At 32.7% G+C, this 24,864-nt stretch overlaps 1 protein-coding gene and 1 long non-coding RNA gene across 5 annotated transcripts in view; one reads left to right on the top strand and one right to left on the bottom strand.

Moving 5' to 3' along the window:
- LOC106684453 (gustatory receptor for bitter taste 66a) overlaps positions 1 to 7,045 on the bottom strand; it is a 44,642-nt gene extending 37,597 nt beyond the window's left edge. For 2 of the 4 annotated variants that reach the window (XR_010845094.1, XM_024361084.2), the window contains exons 1-2: positions 6,777 to 7,045; positions 5,036 to 5,139 (exon numbers count right to left, since the gene is read on the bottom strand). Coding sequence is in view for 1 of the 4 variants with exons in the window: in XM_024361084.2 (XP_024216852.1) it covers positions 5,036 to 5,133 (98 nt within the window). In the remaining 3 variants the exon portion in view is untranslated. The remainder of the gene's footprint in view (positions 1 to 5,035; positions 5,140 to 6,776) is intronic. The other 2 variants (XR_002945314.2, XR_002945315.2) reach the window with 1 other exon arrangement.
- On the top strand, positions 4,137 to 9,829 carry LOC136797250 (uncharacterized). The gene is made up of 2 exons (XR_010845095.1): positions 4,137 to 4,357; positions 9,497 to 9,829. It is a non-coding gene; the product is annotated as an uncharacterized lncRNA (long non-coding RNA).
- The last annotated feature ends 15,035 nt before the right edge of the window (positions 9,830 to 24,864 follow it).

A 24,864-nucleotide genomic window follows, 5' to 3' on the forward strand; every position in this document is an offset into this window, starting at 1 on the left:
GATTAGAAGGTCCTGTGGCCATCTTCTTTTCAGACGCCTCGAAGGTTTATCAGGGATTGTTAAGGATGAAAGATTAAGAATTAATGGGTTAGGATGGGTAATGGAGTTTGGATTGAAAAGACGCATATCTGTTTTGGGCCAAATCTGCAACGATTGGGATGTTAAGGTCTTTTTACACAACTTAATACGAACATCTGCACTGTAACTTCTGTGACACTGATAGCACAACACTAAATTTAAAAAAAGAAACAAAAATATATCTTTTACTCTTATCTTTCCAGCTTAGGAAACTTGGGCTGTTCTATATGAACCGTTCTCGTTTGTTTCGTAATTCTCCTTTTACGCACTATCGCTGTTTATTCACATGAGAGTTGGAATTAGGATAGTATACAGGCCTTGTCCTACCATAACTTATATATATATAACTTACGAGCACTCGGGACGAGAAACTTAAAAAAGAAAAGAAAAAGAAAGCAGAAATCAAACACACCCTCACTAGAATGATACTAAATTTTTTATTTGCTTCGTAATTCTCCTTATATACATTATCGCTGTTCATTAATATGAGAGCTTGGATTAGGGTAGTATACAGGCCTTGTCCTATCGTAACTCCCCCCTACCAGTTTATGAACAGTCCTCATAAATTCAAAAACATTATACAAAATGAAGACACACTTATGTACAAGAATAAAATGAAATAATAATAATAAAATAAAACCTGACACACACACTTTGCACAAGATCTTTTTTTTTTTTTTATTTATTTAATGTGATTTACAACTGTACAATAATAAATACAATACGTAAATATGTTGTATGTTTCGTATAAACTTGAAAATCTTGGGAAGGAACCATTGGTGGTACTTCAAGCATTAATTTAGATTAGAAGGTCCTGTGGCCATCTTCTTTTCAGACGCCTCGAAGGTTTATCAGGGATTGTTAAGGATGAAAGATTAAGAATTAATGGGTTAGGATGGGTAATGGAGTTTGGATTGAAAAGACGCATATCTGTTTTGGGCCAAATCTGCAACGATTGGGATGTTAAGGTCTTTTTACACAACTTAATACGAACATCTGCACTGTAACTTCTGTGACACTGATAGCACAACACTAAATTTAAAAAAAGAAACAAAAATATATCTTTTACTCTTATCTTTCCAGCTTAGGAAACTTGGGCTGTTCTATATGAACCGTTCTCGTTTGTTTCGTAATTCTCCTTTTACGCACTATCGCTGTTTATTCACATGAGAGTTGGAATTAGGATAGTATACAGGCCTTGTCCTACCATAACTTATATATATATATATAAAACAGTCAAATTTTATTCAAAATAAATTATACCAATGGTACTCATCAAAGACAGGCGATGTCTTGTATTTGAGTGTATCAGTCACAACTAACAGTCAAAAATCAAAATGGCTAAACTAACAGTTAATGAACGCAGACCGGATCCGCTTGTGAATAAACAAATAAAGTAAATATAAGTCAGCAAAGTACTAGTTATACTCGTACATCAAAAATACAAATTGTAGAATGAATCCGAAATCTGGCGTAAAGTCACCCACTCAGTGGTTTGAGATTAATCTTATATAAAATTAAAATCTGCCCTTCGGTCTTGTTCGCTGTCGGTTTTCTGTATAGTATTTGCGGCTTCATCTAAAATTGAGTCCGATATTGTCTTCACAAGAATGAGATTTATTTTTTACCATCATTACAGAAGCTTAGTATTATTGCTATGTAATGTGCAAAGTGATGTTGGTGTGAGATTTGACGAGATATGGACGGCATACCATGACCACCATCTCAAATCATAGATTGGCGCTCATACCTCTTGCACACACCTAATCAATTATCAATTTTTTCCCGAGTCTTCCACTGAAGACGATTCCTCAGAGAGGGGATGTTAAGATTCATTTCGCGATATAAATATTGGCTGTCCCAGATAGAATTAGAATCCTCGAAGTTTTGAGTCAGTCACTCTGGTTAGGACCCTCGTCCCAACTTGCTCTTTCATCACATCCCTCATTATATTTTATTACAAAAACATTTTTTTGGAAGATTGGAAAGAAGAATTTCTGGCGACCAATAGCGCTTGATCCAAGTCATGAAAAAAAAATTAAATTATTGCGGTCAGAGAAGCATAAATTAGTATAGAACTCATTGGAACACGCCTATTCATATAAAGACGTGGTCCTTAGAGTCACTCTTTAATTGAGTGTTTATGATTTAGAAATTTTTTTTTTCGATTAGGTTCTCTGAACTAAACCTGAATCTTCGCCTTTCTTACTTTTAGCGTTGTTCCTTGAACTACCTTCAATTCGTGATAGTATCGGCTAATTTTGGATGTTTTTTTTTTTCTTTTTGTTTCACAATTTTTCCTTTTCTTTTCTCTCTTGATCTCCAACAGGTTCTAGGTCATTTGTAATATTCTTTTGACTATTGTTATCAGTTTCTTTTTTGAAGGCCTTCAACTACTTCTTGCTGTGCTTTCTTCATTTCCTTTATAAACAATGATGCAAGAGTCTTGTTACTTTTAAAATTTTCAATTCCACAATCATACGAAATCTCACGTTCTGGATTCAAATTTCTTGGGTACTGATTTTTTTTTCGGGAGAAAGAGGAAGAGGGTGAGGGTTCAGTATTCATGGGCACAAAAGCTTACCAATCTTTTAAAAAATACTTAATCCAATACATTCTTAGTAAAAATATGGCAATGGGGAAGTGAGAATGAAAATAATAGTCGAAGGCTTTGAAAACGATTGCTCTTTTAAGTAAGCTGGGAAGAGTTCTTGAACTGAAGATAGGACACCACTAGCTTTTAGAGGGAACCTTTGGGCTCAAAGCAGAACTATCACCTTTCCTCCAGTGAGGCAGGGCCCTCAATAATTTTCAATGGAGGATCAGCATCGATGACACCTTTATAATGGGCCGGCCAGGTTATTTCTTATTTAAATATAGATCTTATACATTGTAACTTTTCCCACTACCTCTAGATTACATAAAGAGAGTTTATTGTTTGAGAACCTGTTTCATGTGTGGTTTATATAATTAAAAAAATTCTTAAACAAAGAGCAATGAATATAATTCAAAAAGGATAAATCTTGAGAAAAGATTATGAAACTCGAAAGATTATGTTAATATAACTAATAGATTATGTTAATTCGAACCTACTATGAACATTTTAAAGTGACTTATTTCTTTTCAAACTGTAAGGCTATAAGATCTACGTAACATAAAAATGGTAACATGTTACCATTCATGTCGATCTGAAGCAGGTGAATGGATCTAAGTTAAAGTTTAAATATAGTATTGAAAGCGTTGGTCTAAAACCGAAAGAAACTGATAGAACGGTTTGTGAAAATGGGATGAGCTCTGCTTTTTTTTGCTGTAGCAAGAACAAAGCTTGAGTGAAAACTGCATTTCAAAATTACTAAGATTAAGTAGCTAATGTGTAAGTTAATCCATAGCCGGCAAAAAATATTAAGGTGAACATAAAAAAAACTAAATGGTACATTTTGTAATTGATCATTAGTGTGTTTTCTTAAATATTCGTAAGAATGACAGAAAAGTTTTGTTTTATTCAATTTTATTAACCCTACTTTGGATCATCAGTCTTAAAAAGGAGAAATCACTTCTTCTTCTTCTTCGGATTTTTATCAGCATCCTCCGTGCTCGTTATTTTGCTGAATATTTTCATCGATTCGGCCTGTCTTTTTTTCTCTAGCATCTTTTTCTTCTTTTCATTTTCTTTCTCCATCGCAATGTTAGTCTTTTTCATGAAGTCTGCCAATTGAACTGTCTTGAAATCCCCCTTCTTTCCTTTTTGTGGCATTTCTTTCAGCGGTTCAGTACCTTTCACACCACTCCTCGTAGTTGTTGGGTTTTTTTCACTCTTTGAAGTCGATCTACTGCGTGGTTCATTTTTGTCACCTTTTGAACTATGAAATGGTCCCTTTTTCTTTTTCCATAATGATGAGTACGTGTGGAAAGGAGAGGTACTTAAAGATTCTAACAGTTTCCATTGCTTATCTAACCATAAACCTTTTGTTGAATGGGAGAGGAACCAAGTCATTATCTAAAAGTCCTAAAAGTAAAATATTCTTGCTTGTAATTTTGGGGTTATAAAAGATAACTTCCAGATGAAAATACTTTCAAATAATCAACATATGTATTATTTTAACATTACTAAATTATTAGCATTAGCATTGATTCAAGAGTGGATAAAATACAAGAAATTTTATTTACAAAATACAATGTAATGTATAATAAAAACAAAAGTATTTTTTAGATCAACTGGTAATTAACAGGAATGTATAATAATTATTTCACCAACCACAAGATGGAGGAATACAGAAATGTAAGCATGTAGAAGAAAAAATATTTATCAATGTTAGCTAAGTGACTTTGAAGGATAAAATTTGTTCAGATGGTGGTCAGAAAGGTAACTAAACTATTTATTGGAAACCAAGGTTTGGATACACGCTACAGCTCTCAAGTTTATACTACTCAAGTTTATGCTGTAGGCAAAGAACTGACTCTAAGTTCATATTTTAAATATATAATATATATTATATGTTAATTTTCTTTCTACCATCCACTAAGTTACTCATGATTATCTTTCTCGACCGACCAGATAAACTAAAATTATAAAGTTTATGGACTTATTGCTGAATTCTTGAATTTGAAAAGCCACAACTCACTGGCGACTTATCCGTCGAGTCATCTGAGATTGGTATATGAAGTGTTGAAGACCCATAGGGTACCAGCTTCTTGTTTGTTTATTTAGAAATTAAAACATTAATTAAGTCGTAAAACCTAACCTAAATTAAGGCGTAAAACCTACTGGTCATCAACGCCAAATTCAAATCAAAACCAGCTTCTTGAATGTCGCATGGTTTGAGACCCTCTTCTGTTAAACGTTGGAGGTGATTTCCAATGTACACAGAAATCCGTCACATATCCTTAGAATTACCCAGGATGAAAAGGGCTTTAACAGAGATAAAATTTTACACAATGCATTTAATTATCAACCTACCTGCATGTTAAGCAATACGGGTGTTCATAGTTGTTGTCGTTGTCTGGGGCTTTAGGGCGTAAAACGCTGAGGTCATCAACGCCCATATGGCTGTTCATAGTAATCTAAACAAGGTATGCCAGCGTTATAATCCAATACTACTATCAAAAATATTCAATAATTTCAATTTAGTCCAGTGCCCTCTTAGATTGAGTGTTCTACTCCAAGTGACGAGCCAACAACTTCCTTGTACATTGTATCAGCAATAAAGGCTTATGTACAAGATAACTATTGTGCAACTAACGGTTATTTTGATAGTTTATTAAATGGTTTAACGTGCTGGGCAACTTTTGAGGGTATTTGATCCAGACAGACCATTTCTGCACAATAGTAGAAGTCGTAGGGAGGGTGGCGGTTTGTTGCACAACAAGGATTATAGCAAAAGAGGAACGGTTGCGCAACAATTTGATCATGTGAGGCGGTCTTAAGAGCATTATTAATTCGGTGACTATGAAAAGCTGTGGGCTTTATGCTCAGATGCATAGGAACGGAGCAGTTACTATTAACATCAATCAATCCGAAAAATTGCCAATTTATAAGAATATTGAAGAATGAATTTCTTTGTAGTTTTATGAAAATGTAGCTAATGAATAAATTATATTCGAGTGAGATTTATTTTACTTATTTGCTTACAGTGGGGCGACAACTCGTTGACGAATTAGAGTTCCCTTTATTAGTTTCCACCAGCTTTATCGATCTTGATTGGCTGATTCCAGTTTTGGTACCAAAGCATTGTTTACGATGCCCACAGTGGAAAACCTCGTCAAACTCGGTTTGTAAAGTACAGAAAATTAATTTTGTTTCCATCTTAAATAAAATTAACTTATTTTTAAAAACTGAACTTCCGAATTTAATTTTGAAAAATTTGCTGTTAGTGTAGGGAGCAAAATTGGAAGTTCTATATTACGGAAAGAAGAAATCGAATTGTTCCTCATTAATAAAATAAAATAAATTTAATTTAATAATAATAAAATTCAATAAATAATAAAATTAAATAAATACTAATAAATTTACGGAGGGATTGCTGGTTAATAGTTTACCTGGAGTTGAGTAACGGACACACCATCCTATTTTAAATCTCTTGTAAACGAAATTTATGGTTTTTAACCCTTAATTTTAAGCAACTCATTATTCCTAAAGCCCAAAATGATAGATCTTATACACACCTAATCCTAAGATGTAATAAAGTACATATTAATGAATATTAATACGACAGAGTGATTAAGAAAGTTTATTAGGGTTATAAATAAAAATGTTAAATAATAAGTAAGAATGTTGGCAAGTTTATTTTCTTGTACGAATTTTTATTTCTATGGGATTCTTTCGGATATAACGAAGTAAGAAAGTTTTAACAATAAAATGGTTACTTCCTTTTCAATTCGGTTCTGATTATTGATAATTTCCAAAAATGTACTACTTGGGTCACAGTCTTAAAAAAAAAAAAAACGATCAATTTTTTTCCAAGTATCCTATTGTTTGGTAATGCTCATAAAGGAAAATCATAATATCAAAAATAAAAGAGTGGCAATAATAGTAACGCTGACAATTTTCCCTGGGGAATAACACATCATTTTGTGATTGATTTTGAAAGATTAATAATGGAACGGTTAAAAATGAAAGAAAAATCCGATTAAATTATTAAAGTATTTTAGGTAATTAATTTATTTATCAATAGTCAAAATTGAATAATTTTTTTCAATACCTTGAATAAATAGTTGTTTCCCCATTCAACCGCAGTGCGCTGCCCTAAGCTCAGGTCGACCAATTCTTCTTGTATATATGTTTAGTTGAAATGTTTTTAGGGATTTTTGATTCATCCATTCTCATAGCAAGTCCAGTCCACCTGAATCTTCCTAGACGTCTAGAGGTATAATCGTGATTGTATCCACATCATTCATGAGGGAATTCAATTCATTATTAAACCTTCTTCACTTCCCCACAGACTTTGCAAATAAAACATAAAAAAAAAAAACAGATGATTCTAAGAGAACATATGATTCGAATATCGATTGTATGAATCCATTAATAAAATAAACCTTTATTATTTCATATTATCAATAATTATATCTTAAATAAATCTTCCTTGATTATAATAAAAATACACCGTAGAATAAAATATGGTTTTTGTATCACGTATGTAATTAAGAGATATAAGTAGGGTCTTCTTCCTTCCTGGAATTCATACAGCAACCTTTTTTGTAGGAAATACTGTGGCATCCTTTCCACCATCGTCTTAGGTAGTTTGACGATGTGGAGGGAGACAAGCATCGGTTGGGGATCAGGAGATGCTTTTACAAGAAATATATGAATTCGACCAAATAAGCTTTACAGTGGATTCATTTTTTTGGAACTTGTTGCTTTATGAGGTCTCTTTCTCTTTCTAATAGAAACATTGCTACCTTGCTTGTTGCGGCACATCTAACAAAAATAAGTTTTGGTTTTACTTTGAAATGGATGTTTTCCCAAGATATTACCATATACAAGGGCTTCTTTCTCTACTGTGGTCCCTCAATTCTATCCCAACGCTAATAATGTAGTCAAACAAACCACAGTCAACATTAAAATTTATAGAATACATCAAATACAAAATAATATATATTTTTATTTTTTTGTCAGAAGTGCCACTATTCAAACAAAGCAGGACTATGTTGTTTTATCGACTATCCTGAATTAATTCTTTAATTATAGTATTGGAAGAGCTCTAATAGTAAATTTACTTAAAAAATACCTATTACACAGTATCCTGAACTAATTTTAATATTGTTGCGATGAACGACGTTTCAAAAAAATCTAGAAATGCTAAATTTTTATTTATCATACGGAAATAAATTTTCTACTCTGAGCTCTACAAATTGCACTAAAACTCCTTCTTTCACCTAGCTTTCTGACAGTATACTCACTTTTGCGATTACTTTTAAATTTGTAATATAATATAAAATAGAATGTAAACAAAAATAAAAGTGGAAAAGAAGGGGAGGGAAGCGTGTGCTGTGATAAAAAAAAGATGCCATCTACAATTGACAGATTAAAAATTTAATTCCGATTTTGAAACATGTTTAAAGCAGATAGACAATTTTAAATATGGTTACAATTACGGAAATTGTATAAAAAATGTAGAAATGCTAAATTGAAATATAAATGAAAATTTTATTTTTATCTTGCGAAAAGTTTCTCTGAAGTTTCTCCAAAGGTTAGTGCCTTTTTGTATTTAGAATGATAATTATCATATGTTGATGCTACGAATTTTTCTTTGCATGTCTTGATAAAAAAATAAGTATTAAAAAAATAAAACACAGTATGAAAATTGCATGATATTATCCGAGATAAGAAAATCGTTGGTAGAAAAATTTAAACTATAAAATTATTATGATAATTTAGAAACTCTTTTCAATCGTAGACGATAACACTAGCTTATATAATTTAACAATAAGATACAAAAATAATATTTCATATTAATAACTGTCACAGTAAGGTCCAGATTGAGTCGTTTATTTTCAAAAATCTCCCAAAATCAGTTCATAAATACGATTAGGGTGGTTTTTGGAATTAAAATCTTCTATTATATGTAAATATCTGTACAAAAGAATAGTCACAGCATTAAGAGTTGAAAACTTTTGTAAAATATCTATTATTATTATTAGAGACAGATCATGGAGATCTAAGTCCTCGTGCAATGTATTAGGAAATAAGCGCGTTTCTTGACGTGTTTTTTTTCATAGGGTGGGTTCGTCACTCCCACACCTATTTTTTGTGAGAGCCATCCATTGGCTAACATGCTTCACAAATGCCCGAGGGAAGGCTGTGAGGTGTTTTGTATAATTTTATACTTGTAAAAATCCTGGATGGGGCCAGGCTCGAACTCGCAACCTTAGAGTGGTAGACAGGCGCGTTGCCACACTGCTATAATATCTATTATATTTTATCATAATTAACTCTAGAAACAAGACTTTTTTAGGGTTTGACTTAAAACTTTGGATCGGAAGCGTTAGGTGGGTATTATTTCTATATACAAACTAATTCTTCCAAGTATTCACAATTTATTTCTATATTCCTTAATCACTAATCATTCTTTTCTTCCCAACAAAGCTTAGAGATCTTAACCACTAAAATTATTTCTGCGGGAATTTTAGATGGCTCTAAGCTGGGTTCATCTTTATAAAAGAAGTACATATGTGACTTAGGGCGTGATTACCTTCAAAGTTCTTTGACTAAGGTCTATATAAAACAAGCTGGGCTAGAAATTTGACAATGTAATAGATTAACTTCGATCAAATAAAACTTCTGCTCGCTTAGCTCAATCAAGAGATTAGCATCCCATCAATGTTATTTTTTCAGTTGATGTCAGGTCTTGAATTCGTATAAAAAAAAATATATATATATAAAATAATAAATAAATAAATTATCAATTAACCTGTGTTTCAGGTTATGACAGAAAACGACATAACTATTAATCTGGACTGCCTAATGAGTAGGTATTAGTCAAAGTGTGCTCATCATCGTCAGAGCTCAACATTATCCGAACTGGCGCTTGTTCAAGCATGCTTGGAACGTGAGATAAGGAAGGGAAAGTCTTCGTTGTGGTGCAAAAAGTACGATTATGTACTCTTTCAAGCTTGACTTACACTTTCATCCTAATTGTCACCTATCATATTAACTGAGTTAACGACAAGTTGATATACGATATAAACGGATTTGTTGGAAATGTGGTGACAAAAGACTTATTTTAATTTGAATACAAAAACCGAAGAGATATTGGATGACAGATATTCTTATAATTTATTTAGCATGACGTTATGCAGAATGCACTGGCGAGCGTCTACTCCATCATGTCCACTCATCATCATTAATTTAAATAATTTGGTGATAGCAATTATTTAAATAGGTAAGCTTATAAAAATAAAACATATACTCAGTATTGTGATTCAGTGAACTCAGGTACCAAAATTACGCATTACCTCACACGACGGTCACGGATAATTTATGGACCATATTTTGGATTCAAATTTCGTGAGCTTTTTAGTTCCGGTCCAGTTGGTTCTAGCAGAAGGTCGTGGGGCACCCGCACAGCCATCTAGGGCAATTCGGTCCAAGGATCCAAAAAAGAACATGTGTTTATTCGGGGTCCAGAGTTCAGAAGGGTCGCTGAATAATATTAGGCACTACCAGCAAGATTCCCAACTTTATATAAGGGTTTAGAGAAATATAGTTTTCAGATAGAATTTTTATTTTTCAGGGTAAAAATGAAATGAATCAATATCAGATAAAAAACATATTTACACAACAGTTTCGACAAGGAACTTAGAAAGATTAACATTTTTAACCACTTGTACTCTCATTGTTATAAATTTTTTAAAACTTTCACTTATCTATATCTGGAATATATAGTAACGGAAAGTATTGCAATCGTATAAAATTTTGAATTTTATTTTTTCATAGAAATAAACATTTTGAATTCCCTTGAATCCAAGAAACCTGGTCTCAAAAAATGGTTTTTGTGTGAACAGTCATATTTTAGGTGGGTATATATCTCGGATGTGATAACTACTTTTTCGATATAATCGAATGACCAAAAGTAACTCTTTATAGAATTGATTTTTCACATTTATTTCTTTTGATTTTGATTAAACTCGGTATGTAAATGAAAAATTGAATTAAAAAAAAATAATTTATTGTTTTTACTTTTATTTTATTTTATTTATTTTACTTTTACAGTATAATTTTATTTAATTTGTAAACAATTGTATTTAATAACAGCTCGGTCTTATCCTCATCGAAATAGTTTGAGAGAGTTATTACCTTATATTATTAATTATACTTATGTTATTATATTACCTTATGTTATTAACTTATAAATTCTTAAAAAATATTTCTCTAAAGCATCTTTAATTTTGTTTATTTGAAAAAAAACAACAAATTTCTCATTTTTAGAAATGGTTATCAATCTATGAATATAAAATATAAAAGAATTTTATATTCGCAGATTATAAGCCGTGACCACCCGACTTTTCCCGATTGTATTAAGACTCCATTATATTTTGTTAGACCGTTGTATTCTTGGTAAGAACAGAATTTAAACTCCCTCTTTCCATCTTAAGAAACCCTGAAATATGAAATTTTATAGCAACATAGAAATATAAATTGTTTGTTCATAATTTTCGCTTTCCATTTTTTTCCCACAGTAATGAAAAAAAAACTGTCTCACCACCATGACAGCCACGTCGTCGACGTAGACCTTGGCAAGGATACATCTAACTTCTCCAGAAATTCTGGACATATGGAGTTGAGCTTTGGGGCTCCAGTAAACCTTCGAATTCTTCTCGTATTCAATCCTTACAATCCAAAATCCTTCGTAAAATCCTCAATGCTCCTTACTTTGTCACAAATAAAATCATACATAAGGACCTTAATGTTCCCTATGTAACCGATCTAGCCCGAACCAGATATCAATCCTTTCATTACAAACTCCCTAAACACTCAAACCCTCTAGTTTCTAATCTTGCATCCTCTTCCATTCCTGACAATCCTCCGAGGCGCCTGAAAAGAAGATGGCCTCGACACCAGCTAATGTAAAATGTCATTAGAGTAGCTACCAATGGGTAGTTTCTCTACCAGTAACACTCCAATTTAACTTAGATCAGATTTACTAAATGTATTATAATGTACAGTTGTAAATAGCAATAAATAAATATTTAAAAAAAAAAATCTTTTCAACGATTATTTCTAAACGGAATCTCAAGTTAATTGATCTTATGAAGTAGACAAAAAAAACTCTTACAAAATTTTAGTTCTTGACTTCTCACCCATGCTTAAGAGTAAAAAGGAGATGATTAGAAGTAACAATGTCCAATAGATAAGAGGAAAACAAAACAACTTGGATAGGGATGTGATTATAAATCTAGTTCATATTATTTCTCGTTCTTGATGAAACATTTGAACATTTCACTTCTTTGTTGCGAATCTGAAACAGTTGACAATAGTGATTTTCGTTTCCGTTCAAACGGAACTTGTATCCTTAAAATCCCAATTTATCAACTTTCATGATACAGGTATGATAAGTTTCATACTTATGTAGCTCGGAGTACAAAGCTTGCCCACAATTTTCGCAGTTCGAAAAAGGTTCACGAATTTCCTTCCTATCTCTCCTCCAACCATGGCGACCTAACTTAGGAACTGAAGTGAGTATTCGGCTCCCCAATATTATGTATCTATATTAGTATATGTCTCCACACCGCAGATATGAAGCAGCTGGTCAGGAAACTGGTTGGAATTGTCCGCGCTAAACCCTCTAGTCGACAGCGGCTTAAAATGGAGGAGACAAGATTAAGTATTTATTTTCCCATAATTAATATAGTGAATGGATCAAAAATTAAAATAAGTGCAATCTCTTAGAACAAATGAACTTAGATGCTATAATTCTAGACAGATAAAAATGATTAAACACGTCATTATTTCAAGTTATGCAAGTGTATCAGTTAAGCAAGGAGAACGAGCCTAAAGACCTATTTAAAGGCCTATTGGTTATAATAATTAGAAAGGGGTTATAAGACCCAACCCATTTCATCAAAATTTCTAATGCATTCCACGTGCTAGCTTGATATTTAAATAACCACATCAAAAAAATCAATCTAGTTATCCAACCAACCAACTAAGTTTCCTTTGAAATCTGGGCATTGACGGATGGCTAGCTTAGTGATATTGATCATCCAGAAAATTTTTGAGAGAAGATATAAATATTTTATAAGATAGAGGAGAATCGGTATCGTAATAGTGGTTGTCTAGGCTAAGCAGTACTAGTTTCGGGCACAAAATTAATTTCTACTACCAATTAAAGTTAATTGTAATTGCTATTACTTTGGTTTAACTATTAATTGTAATTTCGAACCATTATTACTATATGATATTTCATTACGTAGTTAAAATTATTAATTAAAATTGTGATCCCATTCCCAAATTTTAAAATACAGTAATAATGTAATTTTAATTACAATTACATTTTGCCCAACTCTATTTAATAATTTTTTGTTTATTTAATGTAATTTACACTGTACAAAATACAATAAGTAAATATGTTGTATGTTTCATATACACTTGAAAATCTTGGGAAGGAATCACCCATCGGTGGTACTTCAAACATTAATTTAAATTAAGGTTGTGCATGACAATACGTTTCAATGAGTTTCATGAATATTTGTGCCGTGTCTTTTGACAAGCCACAGAGATATGACGGTTATATCAACCATGAAAGGCCCACCAGGCCGATCTGGTATAAAATAAAATATATATAAGCCACAGAGACAAATGTATGACAAAGGCCAAAAGTACCAAAAGTACTTGATTGGTAAGCTGTTATCAAATCTCTTCACAGATGTATTAAGCGATTCAATCTACAAAAATTCTAGAACTTTATAAGCATTACATCATTTCAAACGTTAGCGCAGACCCAGGTTGTGCAGGACAATTCAAGGACCTTTAGTTCTATAATTCTTTTTTCAATACGTCCCAGTAAGTCATAAGAGCTTTAGGACTGTATGTGGGTAAATCACAAAAACGTCCAATTCTTGTCCTAAGCTGTTTGAGCCTTATACTTGGTGTAATTTAAAGGGGGCAAACATATGGAATCATACTGGTGCATTTCCTCATATGCTGAAAATGATTAATTGATTAATTTGCCACCACTAATCAGTTATACACCATTAAAAACCTCTCTGCTCTGATCGTCCTACTCTATAAAGCCACCACTTCTATAATGATCTTGAATGTTTACCTTGAGTTTTAAAGCTATGGAAGAATATTTATTCAATTCAAATTCAGATCTGATCAACCCTACAGATTGAGTTTTTCGAATGATTTCCTGATTAAGAGTTACAGCACAATTGTAGCATGGGTCTAGTCTCTCATTCAGGGCCTTTTTCAAATCTTCCTCTAGAAAAATGAAAAAGTTTATTTTTTTTGTTTCTAACACTGTGTAAAAATCCTACAAGAAGTTGCAGGCCTGCTGCTGAACGTGGCGAGTGAGAAATGCGTATTCTGGTTTTATTCCTTCTCTTTCCTGGCATCTGCTATTGTATCAGACTGTCATATGTGTTAACTTTTACGGGCATGCTGAAGCAGTAAATGGTAGAAACAAAGTCCCTAAGCACCATCTTGTCTTTTGCTTGCTGTAAGGTCGTCAATTATTTTTTTCCTTCAATTTCTCTCTACTCTGGCCCAACTTGAAAGTTGAAGTTAAACCCAGGAGAGAAAGTATTTTATTTGCAGTTTGTCAAATAGTTTCAGTGAATAATTCATTACGATAGGGTCTACAAGTAGTACGTGGATAAACAGGATCTAATGGCCGTATTTTGTATAAAATGAAATATGACATTTTATAGTTGTAATGACGAATTAAGTCTTTTAATATATTCCTATTAATTTTATAAATTTTGATATATTTGGGATTTTTGCTGAGACTAAAATATGTTTGCAAGGGAATGTAAAGACATTTTTTACAGAAATGTGCTGTTTTTCTCTCTCTCCAGGAATCACGTTTTACTAAAATATTAATATGTGAAAAGTAATTGTAACCATTGGTGCCAACTTCAGATTAGATGCAGACCAACTGCAGATCTGATTAGGAAGGCTATATGAACACAACAAGAGAAAAAAAAATTAGAAGTATTCACCAACAAATTTCACCGAATTCGTCAGTTCAAATTTGATGTTTTTCAGGGAATCACCCGTAGACAAATGTATACCTGATAAAAGCCAAATGCTTTTGAGTTGGGAACTGTTAAAAAAATTTTTAAAGTAGGTCTTCCCAGATTTTATCAGCGGTCTGATCCGTAAGAATTTCACATTCACTGTTTTATTCGCGGGAGTCTGTTTTTTTGATTCACTGTTTTTTCAAAGCAGAACAGGCATTTGATCGAGTCTGGCACCCGGGACTGCTTTACAAACTCCGTAAACTCATACCTCCTGCGTACTTTCTCATCATTCGTACCTTTCTCATTGATAGATTATTCCAAATAAACCATAATGGTTCCTATTCATCCCTCTATTCTCAGTCCGCTGGTGTTCCTCAAGGTAGTATCCTCGGTCCCATCCTCTACACTGTCTATATACCTGACTTCTCAACCAATCCTACCCTCTCCGATGACTTATATGTGCTCGCAGTTAATAATAACCTATTAATTGTATCCCGAACTCTCTAATCCTACATCACAGCCTTTAAATGTGTCGTAATTGGAGGATTAAAATGAATTCAAGAGTAAAAGTGATTTTATGGGATTTCAAATCACATTTACTCTTCGTCGTAATCCTGCAGACTGCCTTACAGTTTCCTTTAATAATGTTGTTCTTACCCTTATATGACAGATCCGCTAATTTGGACCACATCTGGACAAACGATTAACGTGGAATCCTCACAAAAGACTGAATAGACAGGAAACTGCACGTCGATTTCAACTATTACGGCACTTACAAGACAAACGGTCTAAACTTTCAACTCATTACAAGAGACTGATCTACATAACTGCAATAAGGCAAATTTGGACGTACGGAGTTGAGATTTTGGGCTCCACTAAACCTTTGAATTTCTCTCGCATCCAATCGTTACAATCCAAAATACTTCGTAAAATTCTCAATGCTCCTTACTTTGTCACATATAAAATCATACCCTTTTAACCGATTTAGCCGAACCAGGTATCATTGGTTCCATTATAAACTCCCTAACCCACTAGTTTCTAACCTTGCACCCTCTTCCATTCCTTACAATCCCCGCCTAAAAGAAGATGGCCACGAGACCTGCTACTGTAAAAACGTCAGTAGAGTGCTACGAATGGGTAGTTCTGTACACGCCTGTTTCACTTTATTATAATTGAGATCAAATTTACTGAATGTATTATTATGCACAGTTGTAAATTTCAATAAATATATTTTTAAAAAAACTGTTATATAAGTTCAAAAAACGGCAAACATTCAAATGGCCAAAGTCATAGCTTGAAGAACTGTGTTGTCATTGTCATCAAAATTGTCATCTATGAAATAAATAGAATCATTACATGTACGTGATTTAATTTATGAATGATGACTCAGGAGTTGAACGAATATCGACACGTCCGTAAAGACATTGGTGTTCTATATCGATTTTATAGAATTATAAGTGTCCTTGGTTACTTACAGGGACGATAAATAAACAATGAAATCTACGTAAATACTACAACAGTGCTTCATTCAGACTGGTGGGATTCCACATTTTTCACTGTAACTTCAATCTGGATAAATCATTGGTATCAGGAACCAATGACAGGTTTTTTATCTAAAGCTGATCGGGTGTCAACTTGTCTCATCATTGTTCTTTGGTGTACACTTTAAATAAAATAATAATTAGCTCAAATCTAGTCTTATCAGTTTAGATGATTCTTCCAACATGAATATCGAAAATTATAAATGGGCATGGAGACGTCTGTAGCTTTGATACATTCGATTTAATTATGATATTTCAATATAATCCTTTAGAAAATTTCTGAATTGCTTTGTTCTCTATTAACTGTTACTTCCTTAATCTTTAATGACTTTCATGCCTGGATAAAAAGTATCCATCCAATCCGCGTTACAGATCCGTCGTTCCATTTATTGCGAAAGCACGAAATCCTGCAAAAGATAATATCTTTTCTCAGCATCTTTTTCAAATGGACTTTTCGTGTCAAAGACCAAGACATTTTACAATGGACTTAACGGTCACTTCCTCAAATTTCTAAAGCGATTCATTACGTAACAGATGTTTTTAAAAATATAACCAAAGAAATAATTTAAAAAATAGAAAAACAATTAATACATGCAAAAATGATGTATAGTGCTTATTGAAAACTGTTGAGTTATAATACCGCTGGTCAACATCACAAATGCTGTATTATACTTTTGATAATAAAAAAAATATTTAGTAATTTAATGCAACATGTAATTTCGTGAATGGACGGTCAATTTCATACATGAACGTAAAAATTAATATAAGTAAAATTATAGCCAATAGTAACGGAATATCGTTATAATTCAGGAATATTGGTATAATTCAGGGACGTTACGATGTCGCTATAATATCGATATATAAAGTTTTCTATAAGACACTTTAACTGCAATATCGATATCCAATATTATCATAAGGAGATGTTAAAAAAAGTCAATTCATAGTGACGAAACAAATAATGAAATACTAGAGGAAGACAGTTTCGATACCATCGATTTTTCTGATACTAAGTATCGATAAAATTATAGCAACTAGTGGATGTAGAGTATTGATACGAAAGAACATCGGAACTATCCTACTTCAATATTTCCTTCAGTATTCTAATCGTCGCGATTTATTGAACAGTTATTATTATAAGTTTAACCTAAAGCAGAACTTATTATAAAATACATTTGATTAAAACAAAATACAACCGTCTACTGGACAAGATTCCGGGAAAGACTACGTTGCAATATAGCACATTCCAACACTTCACTTGTTGCACTGTGAGTGTTGGCTGGTAGAGACATTTTTGAAGTTTAGCGTCAAACGGGTCCCGATATGCACCTAGGCTGAGTAAATCCGGATTGTGTAGGAGAATCTCTCACCAGTATTTTTCACTTAAATATAAATGAAACAAATATTTTTTTTAAATTGTTCATACGTTATTATTTATTACTGATACAGCTATGAAATAAAGGACAGGACGTGAAATGCCAAACAGTACAAGACAATGGATTGAAAGATGGCGCGATACAGAAAAGGCCTTGGATGGAACAGATTCTGTCCGGCAGCCGGACGGGCCCATCGCTACGAGGAAGAGTTCTCGCTCACGATTCCTCTCTAATCGACTATCGGTATTCCATCAAATTGCAATGTACTTCATGATATCGGGAATCGGTCCAGCGCAGTTAGGATGTGAATCATCTTACAGTAGTTGGCTTACTTTCAGATGAGTGATATAGCAACTATTTCAAAAATAATGATCGGGTTTAGCCGGTAATCTTCTTAAGGACAAGGTGAGGTATTTCATGAAGCTATCTTGAATTACCATTTACTGAATGCTTTTCCTCTGGGTACTTAAATAGATAAGTGAAAAGCCTTTGAGTAGTTAAGAAAGAGGCTGTACACAATTAACTAACATGAAAAATAAATCAGTCAAAGTTACTAATAAATTGTATTTACAATTTTCTTTGTAATTTCTTTTACCTATAAATGGAATATATGGTAAAGGAAGTATTACGATTGTGAGAAATGTCGAATTATAATTTTCGACATAAATAGACATTTTGACTCCAAATAATCAAGTCTCGCAAAGTAAGTGACAGTCTACCTCAAAACGCAATGAATAAAATTGAAATTAAGGATCTAAACACAAGAAAAAAATCCTTATAAAGGCATGTCTGTTAACGCATCTTTAAAAAAATTTTTCATCTAAAGATTTTTATCGTAATGAATTTTTTTTAGGTTATAATGAATAATTTAATAGAAGGTAGATGGTCCTGGTGCGGTCAAAGAAAACTCAAATAGTGATTAAAATATTTATATTGAGCCAACGTTTCGGCCCATGTTGTAGGGCTTCATCAGGGCTAAAAAAGATACAAACACTTAAATAATGTAAACATAAATTAACAATGAAAATGAAAATTTAAAAAGAAGTACAGTAAAACGTAAAAATTAAATAATAATACTAAAAGTGGAAGATTATTGATTGACCATGTATATAGATATTTTGACGGCAGTCAAACACAAAAAAAATGATATATATATTTTTTTGTTTTTGACTGCCGTCAAAACAGCCCTGACGAAGCCCTGCAACGTGGGGCGAAACGTTGGCTCAATAAAATAGTATAATTCTACTATTTGAGTTTTTTTTTACCGCACCCGGACCATATTCCATTCATCTATAATACTAAATGGTTTTAGACAATTAATGAAAACGGAAAAAAATCACAGATAGAAAAAGAAGAAATATAGGATACAGTACAAACTAAAAGATAAAAAAGGAGGATAAGAATAAAATCATCCTTAATGAAATTTTAGCCCTGATGAAGCCTTGCAACGTAGGGCGAAACGTTGGATCAATATAAATAGTTTAATCACTATTTGAGTTTTCATTTACCGTAACCGGGCCATCTTCCTTTTATTAATACACAAAGTAATCTTCCAGTAAATAATTTAATATATGTTCCAAATACTTTACTTATTAAACACAATTGCATCATAAGGCAATATTTTTACGGATTCCTAGATAAATATACTGGACATTCCCTCATATACACCGATGGTTCCAAAAGTGATAGGGGTGTTGGAGCCGCAGCCATAATAGAAAACTGCATAGTGCAAACAGGTCTTCCCATCGAAAGCAATTCATTTACTACAGAGCTGACAGCAATTTAATTGAGGTTACGGGAGGCCTATTATAGAACAAACAAAAGGAAAATTTTACTTTTCGCAGATTCCATGAGCTCATTGAAACTCTTGAAAAACGAATATACAACCCATCCTGTGGCAATACTCATATTCCAAATTATCTTCAAATTAAAATGGACTGACCGCACAGTTTTGTTCATCTATATACCAGGACACAAGGACATCCCTGCTGACCAAGCGGCAAAAGCTGCATCATTGATCCCGCCATCAGACTGCTTAGATTGCTCCCACACCGACCTCAATCCTCTCTTAACAATACAAATATTAATTAAATGGCGGGAAACTTGGACCAACACCACAGAAAACAAATTATGAGTACAGTACATCCCTGGAAGACATCAATCCAAAGCTGCAGACGGCACGAACTAATACTGACCAGACTTACGAGCTGGACACATGAATACTGTTTCTCACAGTAACTGCATTTTGTTTGTGTGACACTCAATTTGGCTTAAACTAAAAGCCAATCTTCCTCAGTGCTGTTCGGCAGTAGTAGAAAATATATTATTTTAGATTTATTTATTTTTAGTTCATAACAAATTTAATTATGAATATTTTCAAAGTTCCTTTACTTGAAATCTCCACGTCATAATCAGGATGCCCAATATCACCCGCGTCCCTTGTGGTTTTTAGACCCTTGAAGATCTGAAGTACCTGTGCTACTGATATGGTCTAAGTTGAGAAGGCTAGTGCTTGTAACAAGTCAAATAAATTTTCATGATATTATATATATTTTTTTTTGCGTGTGTAATTTTCGCTGAAATCTTTTTCTTCTGAGTCAAGACAGATATCCTTATCGAGCTCCATTATAATAACTCAGATAACTATGTGCTAAAATCAGACCTACGCCTCCAGAATATGTCATTAAATTATTCTTTCCATGCGATATAGGTATTTTCCAGATCAGTATCTTCAATAAACCTTTGACGGTTCACTCTGTTTTTCCGTTTCAAGTACGTCGGAAATCTAATTCTGTTGAATAGATTGAAGAAATTTAAATATAGATTTTCTCCTTACGAGAAGTATTGTCTTGTTGACTCACGCAGTAATCTATTATCTTAAATTTCATCCTAACTATAACTTATGATTTATTTGAATTCTAAGAGTTAATTGCTACCCGCCTAATTAGAAATCCATAGAACGTAAATTTTGAAGTTGGTTTTAGTAAAATTCACTTTTTTAATTTTTTTTTTACAATTTGATACATCCTGCATATTTCTAGTTGTTAATCTTGATGACGTTTCGCTGAAATGTATTTTTTTTTTTCATATTTTTGACAAAATATTTTGCATATAACTTTATACTTGTCCTTAAGGTATAATTGGATTACTAATGTACTGACCCATTTTTTGTTATAAAATAATAATTAGTCAGTCATAGGTTATAATAAACTTTCTAATAGCACGGTTTTATAAATTTGATGTATATATGGTACGTACGATTTTCGTGAATCTATAGATTAAAAAAATTAACTTGTTCGTAGTGAAAATGTTCTGAAGATGAGTATCACCTCGATACATAAATTTAATGTATTTAGAAGTGAATCAAAGAAGATTTTATCTAATTTTATATTTGAGACTGGTTTCAAACAGTTTTTGTCAAGAACGGGGCCTTTATCTTATGAGGACCATCTTAATATATTTTAAAATTTACCTAATCCGAAATCTCTTCCAATAATGTAACAGATGAAACGTATTTTTTTTTTCTCAAGGAAGTGATATTTATCTCATTTCTGATATTCTTCACCTATCAAGGAGCTTCTTGATAATTAAAAAACGTGCATCAGTTATTTAGGTATACTTTGTTAGGTAGACAATTTTGTTATTAATTTAATTATTATAGCTTGATTGGCGCTTTTTGTAGCCTCAATATTCTTTGCGATATCCTACCCTCTTTCATCTTAAGGGAAGTTTACCGGATATTTAGACTATAACATCGAAATTGAGACAGAAGAGATATAATAAGCAATGTTCCGATAAAAATTACTTAAAATTTCGCTGCATCTAGATTTAATTGTAAATTAATTTATGTTCTGGTTTTTTAATGTAATGTTTGAAAAATACAATGGCAAAAGATTTACCACTTCCAGAGGATCCTTCACTTAAATATAGCCAATTTTTGAAATATATTTTTAGGTTTATGGCCAATAACTCCTGAATGAAGTAATACATTTAGGTGAATATCATTAAAAAAAATTGATAGTGCATTTAAAGGACCTCAATTCGAGCCCTAACAGATTTGTTTACGTGTAATAATACTCTAGATACAATTTTTTCAACACCAATATTTCTGTTTTTTTTTTTTTGTTTTTTTAAATGAAAATATTATTTTATGCATTTATTTTGACAGAAGATGGCCAAGTGACCTACTAATTTAAATTAATTGGAACAACATTTTTCTAGATACATTTTTTTTTGTGGGAGTTTACAGCAGAAACAAAATAAAATAAATCGGAATTTAACTTAACTTTAACTTTTATAAGAAACTGGAAGAAAAAAGTGAAATGTATTCGTTGTAAATTCGGTTCTAGGTATAATCAACAATACACTGCATTATAATACCATTGCACGCTGTATTCTTGCAAGTTTCCTATCTAAATTTAAGAAGACATATACTTCCATACAACTCTTGTTATATACATAAATTTGGGTGAGTTCATCTTTTAGATTTCACTAATATAGGGAATTAAGCTAATAGTAATAATTTAGTTATTGTCTATAAACTTAAAAATCTCTGGTGTATAGGCCTACACACACTCAGAGAGTAGTAAACGTTTTACCATCATATTTTGTACGCAGTTTTACATTGATATTCATTGGAGGAAATTAGTTTATAATTACTTCTAGGACTTGAACACGATCGGGATTGCATGAACTGCAGTCATGCCATACACCTTTCGCACAAACGTCCATTTGCTTCAAGTGTTTATTGCATTTGCATGTAAACCGTAAGTAGCTCTTTATTAATTCTAATGACGGCTTGCTGCAGGATAGAATGTCCTTGTATTTCCTATTCACAATCTATTCCAGCTAATACGCTTTTCTTTTCCTATCTAAGAGACCAAAGCTGTTTTTTATGCACATTACACGGCGCATATTACTTTTATGTTAATAGTAAACTGACAATTTTTTAGAAGGATATTTACATATTGAATGTTAAAATAATTATATGAAAAGGAAATTTTTAAAGATATGACTGCGTTAAGGCAATCAAGTATTTGATGAAATTAGAATTAATGAAGTAAACTTTATGGTTTTTGAAAACTGTATTCCAGCAACGTAAAAATCGGTTAGAAAAGTGAAAGGTGACAACAATACTCTAGGATAATGATTAACATAAAATTTTGTAATATTATATCCCACTCATCGTTTTAGAAAGGCAAGTCTAAACCACGCTGCAATAATCTTTCAATTAAAATTTTAGAGATATAAATTCTGCCGCTTTGTGAGAAAATTTTCTATAAGATTATTCAATGCCTATAACCATATCTTTGTTAATACTAGTTTGATTTTATTTTGTGTCGTAGTATATTCACTATCTCTCAAATGATCAAGTATAATGATTCAGATGTATATTTTTCAGGTTATTCGAAAACCTGTTTCTATGTATTTTTTTTTTTTTTTTTACTACTGTGAACACTTTTTTTTTCAGTCTTATTCAACACCTAGAGTATAAGTAGAATTAATAATTTCAGCTTTATTGGGATTTTGATGATAACGACAACGTCCACTTTGCTTTGCAAGCTTTTCATTATACGGTAAGTGATTCATTACTATGGGCTGTGGTGAGATGATATATGGGCTAGAGGTTTCCCTCAGAATTTTTCAAATCGGAATTAACTTTTTACCTAAGGAAATTATTTACCTTTTACATAAGGTGTCAGTCTCAGGTTACTTTTTTTTTAATCCAAATTCTTAGAAACACATGCTACTTTTTTTAAATGTATATTATTACTATAGGCTTAAGAAAACATTTTGTGTGAGAGAGAAATATATTATTCTTTTACCATGAATGAATAAACCACATTGCAAAAGAGTATTATCTTGCGATTTCTGATTTGAATGGTAAGCGTTAAAATTCAGTGGAAGGGAACCGCTAAAAGGAAGATAACAAAGCGAAGTGTCGTTCTTTTGATCGTATCGCTGGCCGTCTCATGTGCCAATGTGCCCCGCTGATAAACTGGTCCAGCTTCTCAAGAGCAGACAAATCTAACGGGAGCGGGTCGGGTTAAAAAATAAATAGAATTGGAGCCGGATATCTTTGGCCTTCGGATGATCGCGGGGACATCTTCATTAAACTGTCACGGGATCTGGTGGGAATTATCTCGGCCAGTTTTTAGACCAGCATAGGCTTCTTTTTTCCAAGGAAGAGGGCTGGTTGCTTTTCAGCTGTCGGCACATAAATCTGGAAGGCTGCATCTTGGATAATAGTAGAAATGCGAATTATATTTCTTCTGTGTTATATCTGTGAAGGATGGTTTATATCTGGAGAGAAAAGAAATAATTCGTCTGTGATCTACTGGACATTCTTCAATAAGAGTTGTCGTTACTATAAACAAAAGAAGTCTCGTTTAAAGGAACATACATTATAACGCCTTCACAACGTAACCTCAAGACAATGTTTTCAACTAAATGTTTATTTAGATTTTTGAATAAGTATCGTTGCAAGAAAAATATGACGTGAAAAACTCTGATACTGGACAGAATGAAGAACATTTCCTACAAAGAAGCGCGATTAGGATCAAGCGTGGGTGTCGCTAACCGTCTTGATCCTTCAGGTTCCGATTTCGCTTCTCCGGAGATGTTTTATGATCCTGAACAACGGGCGGAGGAGGTTTCAGTTCTGGACGTTAAGGAGTAGAGCCATTAATTTAACACCTTCCATCATTGAAACATAAGATTTATTCAAAACGTTTACGCTCTTTATTGGGAAAAAAAATGTTTTTTTTCTTTATAACAGGGTACATACATTAAAATCATGTTTCGCTCTCTTTTAAAATCATTCAGACTAAATGAATTCAGTTATTAATCTGTGTCAAATTCTACATTTTATTATCTATTACAACTTTATGATTTAATTTTTCTACACTTTTGTTTTTTATGTACCGTGATTATTATGTCGGCGAGAAACCGATAGCATATGCCGGACGGAAATTAAACGAGGCCGAACAGCGCTATAGCGCGATCGAACGAGAACTTTTAGCAGTGGTATGGGCGGTGGAGTACTTTCGACCGTACGTATATGGACGGCGGTTTGAACTACTAACAGACCACAAACCTTTAGTACACTTAGCTACGCTCAAAGAATCGTCCGCGCGGGTATCACGTTGGAAGGAACGGTTGGCGGTCTACGACTTCAAAACGATTCACAAGAA

Source organism: Halyomorpha halys, unplaced genomic scaffold (assembly GCF_000696795.3).
Source record: "Halyomorpha halys isolate HHAL.00 unplaced genomic scaffold, Hhal_1.1 Scaffold584.1, whole genome shotgun sequence".
In the NCBI taxonomy this organism is placed as follows: Eukaryota; Metazoa; Arthropoda; class Insecta; order Hemiptera; family Pentatomidae; genus Halyomorpha; species Halyomorpha halys.